Genomic DNA, 10,435 nt, shown 5'->3' with positions numbered 1-10,435 from the left:
GGCATACTCATTGTCTGGTTCCACAACTACCTTGGGGAACGATTGTCTATGAATGCAAAAACCAATTTAAGCAGTCAATATGTTTCAATTCATGATAATTAATCCACGTACACTTCCATTTTTTCACATAGATCCTTAATATAGTTAAATACTAAAAAAGTATTATAGATTGAACTACACCAGCACCCATTCATCAATCATGCTATGCTATAATGCAGTCCTTCACTTCAAACCACTGACGGTCCTGTTCTATATTACCCAGTGGCGTACGGACCGGGAGCGACGGGGTGGGGATTGGAAGGGGGTTAGTTGGGAACATTTTTCATTTAATTAGCCTTTAGTTGCATGCATTATGATGCATATCCGTATACAAACCAATATTATGAAAATCAATATGCCCTATAATGAAAGACAGCGATAAAAAGACTAGTTCGCGTCTGACGTCAGGGCAAAGGCGCGCCGTGATTGGTTACCGACCTGCGCAGTACGGCATTTTCTGTCTAGCTGTCAGAATTTCAGACGCGAACTGTCTTTTGATCTCTGTCTTTTATTATAAATGTAGAAGATCGACAACGCGTGATCAAACTATTAGATTTATCATGTTTATCAGTGTCACGCAATTAGCATTTTCGCGGAGGAGTTGTATACATTAATGATTTGAAATGCGCAGCTGCTTGATCTGTGGCCACCACATACAACGTTTACATAACGTTTTACATCAATTCATTGTATAGAAAAGCCACAACCAAGTTGTCAAAATCAAGTAGAATATTAACGCGACCGATAATAGTAAAACAGTTGGTAAGTGTAGACGCGATTAAAAAAAATTAAGATCGCTTTTTTTCAGCATCTTTAAAATATTCATATTTAATGTTATTCGATACTGACTTTATTTGCCATGTTTGCCAGAGGAATAATTTCTTTGATATCATCACATAACTGATAAGATAACCGTTGGGGTTCGACAAAGTACCCTACTGTACGTATGTTGTTTTTCAATTTTTTTTTACTGCTAAAGGGCTGTCAGCCTTGTAGTTTTGTCAGCCCCGTATGGCACTTGTCGCGTATCCTGTTCTGCCTGCAATTCAAATAGGGTATATTTTGGTGCTTTTTTGTGAAAACTTGGTATATTGATGGGTTGCAAAAACAACAGAAAGTAGTCGGCATCTAAAAGTCTGTGTGATAGACTCCCGTACAAAATGTTTCGAACAACCCCTCTCCGAGCTCTTGTACATAAAGAATCTGTCAGATAACAATACTGTTGATACAGCCTGGATGAGTTTACCTTTCACTAAAACAGTTGGTAAGTGTAGACGCGATTTAAAAAAAAAGATTTGTGAAGTGTATCGCTTTTTTCAGCAACTTATGTTCATATTAATTTAGTATAGTGAACCATAATTTCCAATTGCTTTAACTGCTAAAGGGCTGACAGCCGTGTAGTTTTATCAGCCCCGTATGGCACTTGTCGCGTATCCTGTACTGCCTGTAATTTAAATAGGGTGTATTTTTGGTGCTCTTTTGTGAAAACTTGGTATACTGATGGATTGCAAAAGCAGCAAAAAGTAGGTAATGAGAATGTCAGCATCCAAAAGTCTGTATGATAGATACCTGTACAAAATGTTTCGAACAATCCCTTTCCGAGGTCTTGTACATAAAGAATCTGTCAGATAACAATACTGTTGATACAGCCTGGATGAGTTTACCTTTCACTAAAACAGTTGGTAAGTGTAGACGCGATTTAAAAAAAATAAGATTTTTGAAGTGTATGGCTTTTTCAGTAACTTAAAAATGTTCATATTAATTTAGTGAACCATAATTTCCAATTGTCTTAACTGCTAAAGAGCTGACAGCCGTGTAGTTTTATCAGCCCCGTAGGGAACTTGTCGCGTATCCTGTACTGCCTGTAATTTAAATAGGGTGTATTTTGGTGCTCTTTTGTGAAAACTTGGTATACTGATGGATTGTAAAAGCAGCAAAAAGTAGGTAATGATAATGTCAGCATCCAAAAGTCTGTATGATAGATACCTGTACAAATGTTCCGAACAACCCCTCTCCGAGGTCTTGTACATAGAGAATCTGCTGGATAACAATACTGTTGATACAGCCTGGATGAGTTTACCTTTCACAACTGTTACATAGGCCTGTTATATTTATGTATTTTTGTACTTATACGAGAATTCACAACAAGTAACATTAAAGGGGCTGTGTTAAAATAATCCATTTATTCCATGAATGTCACATTCATCACATCGTATTACATGTACGATTACAGGTCAAAATGAAGAGGATGAACCTAGTCGTCTTAATTGCTGGTATTTTCACCATGTTTTGCAACTTTGCAAACTCAGAATCGGTGGACTGTGTCACTCTCTGTAATGAATGTGTTGAGGTTTGGGACACACTAACCCATATAGGCTGCACTAAGCATTGTGAAGAACACGAGCAAAATGAAAATGGCAAAATGTCGTGTTCAAAATTAACAGGTAACTTAGATAGATAAATGGTTTATTACTATGCACTCGCAGTAAAAACGGAATTGCCACATAAATAACAACAAAGGCTTATAAAAAACAACATTTTACCAACACGCATGCACTCATACTCCTAAAAGTAATTTCACCCTCAGACTCCCTTACACAAAAGAAAGCTTTTAATCTTCTCACTGGATTTCGCTAAAATTTTGGGTACGTGTTGCTAACACATTAGAGAAATAATATTGATATGTAAAATAGGAATAAGTGGTTCTGATTTCTTTTATGACTTCATGTACTCCGTGATTTTTAGTGCTTCACACCTATCATCAAAAAATAATTGGTTCAAATGCTTCTTTTTTCGATGTTAAGCAATATTTTGTATTTTTAACTTGCGACATTATTTCTCTGCAACCTTATTAAGCCATAGGTGTTTGTCCAATCCATTTTAGCTAATCAATTTAAAGTATACTCACCATTTACATCCCAAGAAATGTCATTATATCTAAACAAAAAGAATTAATAGCTTGTCAAAACCAATCAGTTTATATAATTAAAATATTATTAAAATATCAGTCATACCTGATGAAGTCCTCCGATGTGAAGGACGAAATGTTGTAGTGAGTAAACATTCACTTGGTTTTGACAAGCTAAAATGTCTTTTCGTTTATTTAAGCAACAAACCTGATGAACTTATTCAACGTCATTATATCTATCATAATACCATTTTAATACCCAAAAACTTGACAAAATATCAAAATTGGACCCTCATTTATGCTATCATATGTTGATATAAAATTGGATGGTTTGAACCCAATGCACAAATTTATTGGTCGAGCTATGAGTTTTAAAATATTGGACGAGACGTAGTCGAGTCCAATATTTTAAAACTCATAGCGAGACCAATAAATTTTGCATTGGGTGAAATAAACCATCCAATTTTATCATTATTATGTTTTCAGAATCTTAAATTAAAAGACGAAATTCGATTTTTTTTTTTTTTAATTTTTCGTGATTTTTTTTTTTTTTGTGGGGGAGGTCAAAATCGACTGATCTTACATGAATTTTTTTTCCGGCCTACTTCCGGACTTTTTTTGGCCAGCCCTACTTCCGGAATTCCATAAGTTTCCGTAACATTTAAATTAATGGGGATTCATTTCACCAAAATTTATGACGATTCGTAGCGCTTCGTAAGTCTCAAAATCCATCGTAACTTTAGAATGTATTGTAAAATACATTTCACTAAAATTATTTACTAATCTGCACTTCCCAGAGATTGCCTACCAACACTAGAGGGGTAAAAAATCCCTATGTCTCATGAAGTTACGTACTCGTTCCGAGTCGTTCGTAAGTTGCGAAATGATATAATTGAATTATGAGGGTTAAAAATATGAAGTAATAAAGTGTTTATAATGATATTTGATAGGCAATAAACTGATAAAGTAAGCGTAACTTAAGCTACAAAATCAGAGTGCAAGCCTGCAGCCAGTGCAAGAGCCAAGGCAACAGTGCAGTTGGGTGGACTATATTTGCCGATTTCATAAGCTTATCTAAAACCCTACCTTGTCTGTGCTAACATCATTCACACCTTGCAGAGTCTCAAATTAGTTCAAAAAGTGATAATTGGCATTTGGCAGGTATAAATCCTCTGGTTTGGTCAGAAAATTTGATAATTTTGATGTCCGATTGTGCGAGATTGCCGAATTCTGCAGCTTTTACGTAGTGGTTTAGCACCGGTTTTACTAGTTTTTGTACTTTCCAAAGATATTTCAACAAACCACATTAATTTCTTCATTTCTAAGCAGCTGAAACATGCATTTAGTACCCCACATTGTTGACTTTCAAGCCTAGAATCATGAAATTAAACATCTCTTTCCGCGTCCGTAGAAAATCAAATTCTCCCGGTTTGACAGCAAAATAAACAAAATCGAGTTCATGAATGAATAGTCTCATACAGTGCGTTTGTGTTATCTCTTGATCACATACGATCGGTCAATTTACAATACGTTAAAATTGGCGGCAAAATCAGCGATTTTAAAAATCACGGGGGATTGGGATCCAGGTGGCGCTAAAATTGGATTCGAAATGCATCCAATATGCTATTTTTTTTGACGTTTTAAACTGTGTGGAGAGGTATAGGAAGCAAGATTCTGAAAACATAATAATGTTCAAAATGGGTGCCTAAATGTATTCTTAACCAAGTCACCTATAACCTGAACTATGATGACCTGTAGTCTTTGAGATCTCTTTTCCAAACAAAATATGATATAAGCTACATATTTATTATTAAATTGGTTAGCATCCATTGTGGAAGAGATTATTTTAGCGTGCATGGCTAAGCACAGTAATGGAGATGGTATAACAAAAGATTTATTAATTCAGATACTGTAAACGAAAAATTTCTATAGCTTAAATGATATATTAAGACGGTTTCAAAGCACTTTGTAGGTAGAGATATTTTATAATTGGAGGTTTATGTACTTCATATAGTTACAAGAAAAAGCAGGGGCATTGATGAAAATCATGATATTTCGTAACCTTAAATATTGTGAATAAACTCTTGCCTTGTCGTTTCAGCACCGAATAAAGGCAGTGTTTCCCTTGGAGTCGAGATCAATGCAATTGGTGCGAGAGTCTCGGAATTGATCGAAAGCGGTGCGGATTATTCGGCCATTGTTGAAGAGTTATACGCTGACGATTGCATAAATGTGAATTATGGACAAGCACCTGTATTCGGTAAAAAAGGTAAATATTTGAATTACTTAATACCTCAAACTTTGAAATAATATTTCGCGGCGACTTTTAGCTCCTTTTAGTAAATGCTAGTCCGACGAATAGGACCTATTTTTTCTCAGTTTATACCAACTATACTCTCGCTCAAGAAAGATTAACTACGAAAATTCACTCGGTCACTGGACTTTCGCGGTTCGTCTTTCTTGCTCCATGTGAGATAGTGATCATGATCTGAGCTGAGTATATTCTGGTAACTAAGTAAAATAGGCCCTATTCATCTAGTCCGACTAGTAAATGCTACCACTAATTTGATGGAAATTCAAAGAGGCATAAAGGTCACCGTATGGTCTGACGTCCTGCGAGCATATTTCGGTTGCAACAGACGCAGTGGCTTCCGTATTGACTAACATTTTGCCGTGGATTTGGGGTCATTGGTCACATATGTGACATATGGTTCAAAATTTTCATCTTAAAATGCATCCGTAGGATAGGACAGTGACGGTACTTGCATATCACCGGTATATGTGCATTTATCAGTATCTATGGGTGTTCACAGGTTTGGGGACAAAAGGTCCTAAAGGGGCAATTTCCGGTCTGAGAAACTATCTCTTCTTCCACAAACAACATTAACACGATGATGACACGTGCACATATATTGACATTAGCCGGGGTCTATGGGATGCTCACTGCTCCGTTCATATATTTGGGGTCAGTAAGGTGCTACAGACCTTTGAATGACGTATGATAGTCATATTGTAGCATAGTCACAATATTCTAACAATCTGTGTGCTTATGGCATCATGTCTTTTTTTCTTTTCCCTTTTTTCAGATACTAAGCAGGAATATCTCTATTATTTTGGAAGGAATCCCAATATTAATCGGGTGACATTCACTTCTAGTGCATTCGGTGAGAATAACGGAAAGGTATGGGAAGATGGTATCGGAAAGGTCTACCAGAATGATGCCCTCATTGACTCATTTCGGTAAGCTTGAGGTATACATAATTATATATAAATAAAATACACCAACCCTTTTTCATTCTTATAAAGGGGGGACATGACTAATGATACTAGCAGTCGCAGCGAATGCCAGAAAATATTATCAGTTGAGAAATACATTGGTTGACCATCTGGAGAAGATTTGCAAATTTTTAGCAGATGAAAAGGTAGGGGCTATTGTTTTGAACAGGCTAAAGGGGTATGAACTTTTTTCAGTATTATGAAAAGAAATATTGTAGTCATCTTCCCCTTATTCGATTGAGACAATCCAGGTGAATATAGGCATTTCAGCATTAAAACTGCCCATTTTTGTTTTCAGTAAAGTTGTCACATGTGGAAGCCACGGCCAACCGGGCGATTTTGCAATTTTGTTCCCATTGGAATATTGTTTGCCAAGTAGTCCAAAAACAAGTACTTTGAAGACCAAATGCTGACCTTACCTGACCTGAACTCAGCCTTGGAGCCAGGGCCGGATTTACCTTTTTGTGGGACCTGGTCCAGGACAAAATTTGGAGGCCCCAAACTCACCGTGAGGAAGGGATGTCATCTGCCCTCAAGTTGCCAAGTTGTGGTTCGTAAAGAAATTCATCAAGATTGTCCATAATTCATAATTTGCAAAATGTCTTGTATAAAAACCCAAAAGTATTTCGGTAAAAAGATGTTAAACATACCTCAATGACATTTCGTACTGCATCGTAGTACTTTCTCAAATTGCCTGATCAACTCTCCCACTCCTCGTCTGTTTCCTGTTGTAACCCGACGTTAGTGGCGTTTTGGAGTGGAGTAATTGGTCATAAATGTGGGGTAGGAAGTGTTTGCCCTCGTCTCTGATGAAAGTGTTAGCCCCTTTGCCGGATCAAGATGATTATTGCGTCCTCACAACCTATGACATGGTTTTCCTCCGCTACGTAGTCCGTTATGGCAGCTTTATTTACCTCTCCTATGACAGAGGCCTTTCTCTGTGAGCTTGTCTTACTTAAGGCTTTTTCAGCTTCGGTCTTATGTTCGTTGAAGCGTGTTTCGAATACTCTCGCAATTTCCCCTATGTATGATTTTTCACAAAACTGTTTCTGGTATTATATTGGTGCACATTTGAAAATCTGGTAAAATTTGACCCAAGATAGTCTAGGCCAACCTCATTAAAAATATCAAACACATGGTTCAACCTGAGTTGTTCTGCCCTTTTGTGAATGTTCAGGAAATTGAGATCCTTAAAATCATGTTCTCTTATACGGTACATGGAATCCTTATTCAAAATGAATCTGATGTTTTGTTTTGAACAATTTGCAGGCGTTTACTCATCTACTTATGGGTGTCAGCATACCATGAAGAAATTGAACAGTCAATCAAACATAGAAAAAGAGAAGAGCATAATTTTATTTATTTTTTTAGTTTGTTTTAAGTGTATATCATTATAGCGCCCTCTCTGAAGTGTCTCGATTTCATTCCTTGCCTACCAACGGGCGTGTAAAATGTCGATAAAAGTGTAACCACAAATATACTGTTTTCAAGATGGTAATGATAAAAATATAATCTATTATAATTATGATACCAAAAACGGGTGGATGAGGCTGTTGATCGGGCTACGGTCCCTTTATGGGATGAAGATAATCTAGCAGACCAAATTGTATTTTTCTCTATTTGTCTTTTTGCAGGTATATGTTTATTTACAAACGTGTCGATGGTACTCTGCTCCGTTTTTTCAGCATATATTTTGAATGAAAACAACAAGTGATTCATGTGCCTTGTTCTCCAGAAGAGAGCTGTTGTAATCTGAATCGTGAAATCTTAATCAAAATTATGATTAATATTTTAAGCAAGTGTAATGAATGTAACACTAAGTGACCTCTTGAACTTTTCGCCTTGGTCGGATTAACTTCCATTTTAGATTTTATTTATATCATGTGATGATGCAAACCATGCCCTAGCACGCCTGAACAATGACTCCCGGCAATGACTGCATTGGATGTGCACAATAAGCTATTAAATATAGTCATAGTTTTAGCCCATTCTAAAATAGTGTGGGCATATTCGTTTAAATACATAAACCCCAGGCCGATCAGCAAGTGCGCTGCCACGCAGACCCACAAGACCGCACACTTTACTGAGAGTCACTGATTACGGCACAGCGTCAACATCCCTATATCTTCGTGTCAAAAATTGCCGTGATAGTACGGCGAATCCTCTCGTTTTTCAATAGCTACGCATGGCGATTTTGTTCGAGATAGGCCGAGCGACTCAGGCTAAGCATACCATTTACACCATACGACTATCATATGAGATACCACCAAGTTTCTATTCTACGCATTATTACGAATTGCGCATGCTCTAGACCCCATATGATGTTGCTATTACAAGAAAATTCGATTTGTTTTCAACTTGAAATGTAATACACTAATTAGCGGCCATTGCTGTTTGATGTGGATATATTTTACTGCATTTTATAAGTAACGATTTTAAAATCGTAAATAAAAAGTGTGATATATTTAATTTTGAGAATTTACAATTATATAAAGGAACACATTTAGCCCATTCACCTAAGATCCAGATGCTTAAAATTAAATCACAGGTCTATATAACACAATGTATAATATGTAAACTTTCTTTATCTGTGTCAATAATCATGATAATAGAATATTGATTCCAATAGAATTGAGTACATTTTGAGTTTGTACCGCTTTAGCGATCGATTTCTAGCCAATCAGATAGGACTCCTTTTCTTGCGTTCGGTGAAATACCAATCGCCCGTCGCTCACCAACGGAGTATGGAGCTGTATGGAAAAAATATTTATAATAATAGGGTGTTGACACTGTGTACGATGGCCAAAATAATTCCATAAAAAACATTATTTAGGTACAAACCAACCTATGTAAACAACCAATCAAACAAGCAAACAAACAAGCAAACAACATTTAAGATCAATAGCGCCATCTGTGTTCATATTTAGTTAATACTGACTCTATATAGTTTTAAATGCATCACCTTTCATGCATCTGTAGCTCAGCGCCAACTTGTTGTGATGAAATTAATACCGTGATCTTCCTCTATCCCCTGTGTTAAACAGGCGGCGTAGGAAGCGCAACACGTGACATACGAGGCTGGCGAAGATACAGGGCTGACAGCCCCATTCAAAATACACGGTTAGCAATAACAACTGGAATATTAACATACTTGCAGTGTGGTACATTGTCGTACCCCGACGGTTTTAGAGTAAGATAATTTGCTTTGACACCACATAACAAATTTAGAAATGTTTGTGAAGATTTCATGATTATGTGTTAATCCAATGGCGACCTCAAAATTGGCGATATCGCTTCCATCACCGCCTGGTGTTAAAAGTATAACTTAACAGCGCCATCTATTGACGTTCTGACTTTAGAATACCACATTATTATTTTTAATTTTATTGTGTGGCGCCAAATTTTCAACTGCTATGCTAATAGCACAGAGCATACCTTGAGAGGACACTTGGCTCATTTGCATTTTAGAAGAGTACTTTTAATATTGGCCGGTTATTTTTCACACAACGACGTTAACTAGGCAATTATCCATACTTCTAACATACGCTATTTGTAGAGGTTACGCGTCAATGGTAAGAGCACTGTGTATTGTGTATAGGGAAACGGACAGTAACTGCAGTATGGTGGGATTTTAGAAAGTCCGTCATGTCCCAGGTCACAGTTAGAATAGCCTTTGACCAAAGGAGGAAAGCCAATATAACTATGTCAACGAGAAAGGAAACTAAGTTTTAAAAAAAATCAAGGTCATTTTAAGGTCTTCTGAGGTCAACAAAGTAAAGTAAATACAAGTGCACAAATTTTAAAGGTCATCATGTGTCATTTGATGTCAAATGCGTAAAGATTGTTTGATTTCCATGAAACCTGATCAGAAATATGCCTACGCGAGGCCTTAACGTGAACCCGCTGTGTACTTTTGTCGAGTTGTAGGCTTGTATAGCTAAGTTGAAAATGAAAAGTCAATTAACTGGATTTACATATTGCATATGAAAACCTACCCTTTCAAATAACTCCATCATTTTCTTTGCTGATTAACATACATAACCAGCTGTTTACTTTCATCGATCTGAAGCAGGTTATTGTTTATCAGCTCCTAATGGTGATAAATCTGAGTAATAATTCAGACGCAGATCAGAGACTCAAGTGTTGTGTGGAATCGTGTATTGGCAAATGCGATGACGTAACTCATACATATTAATGAGATGTTAATATCTA

At 36.7% G+C, this 10,435-nt stretch overlaps 1 protein-coding gene across 1 annotated transcript; it reads left to right on the top strand.

Moving 5' to 3' along the window:
- The first annotated feature begins 691 nt into the window (after positions 1–691).
- Positions 692–8,779, top strand: LOC140168192 (uncharacterized). Its single transcript, XM_072191520.1, has 5 exons — positions 692–801; positions 2,273–2,483; positions 5,049–5,216; positions 6,034–6,187; positions 7,858–8,779. The coding sequence occupies exons 2-5, from the start codon at positions 2,279–2,281 to the stop codon at positions 7,922–7,924; spliced, it is 594 nt and encodes a 197-aa protein (XP_072047621.1). The 5' UTR covers positions 692–801; positions 2,273–2,278; the 3' UTR covers positions 7,925–8,779.
- The last annotated feature ends 1,656 nt before the right edge of the window (positions 8,780–10,435 follow it).

This window comes from Amphiura filiformis, chromosome 13 (genome assembly GCF_039555335.1).
Source record: "Amphiura filiformis chromosome 13, Afil_fr2py, whole genome shotgun sequence".
Lineage (NCBI taxonomy): Eukaryota > Metazoa > Echinodermata > Ophiuroidea > Amphilepidida > Amphiuridae > Amphiura > Amphiura filiformis.
Note: the sequence above shows the minus strand (reverse complement) of the source record. Positions and strands in the feature narration are given on the sequence as shown.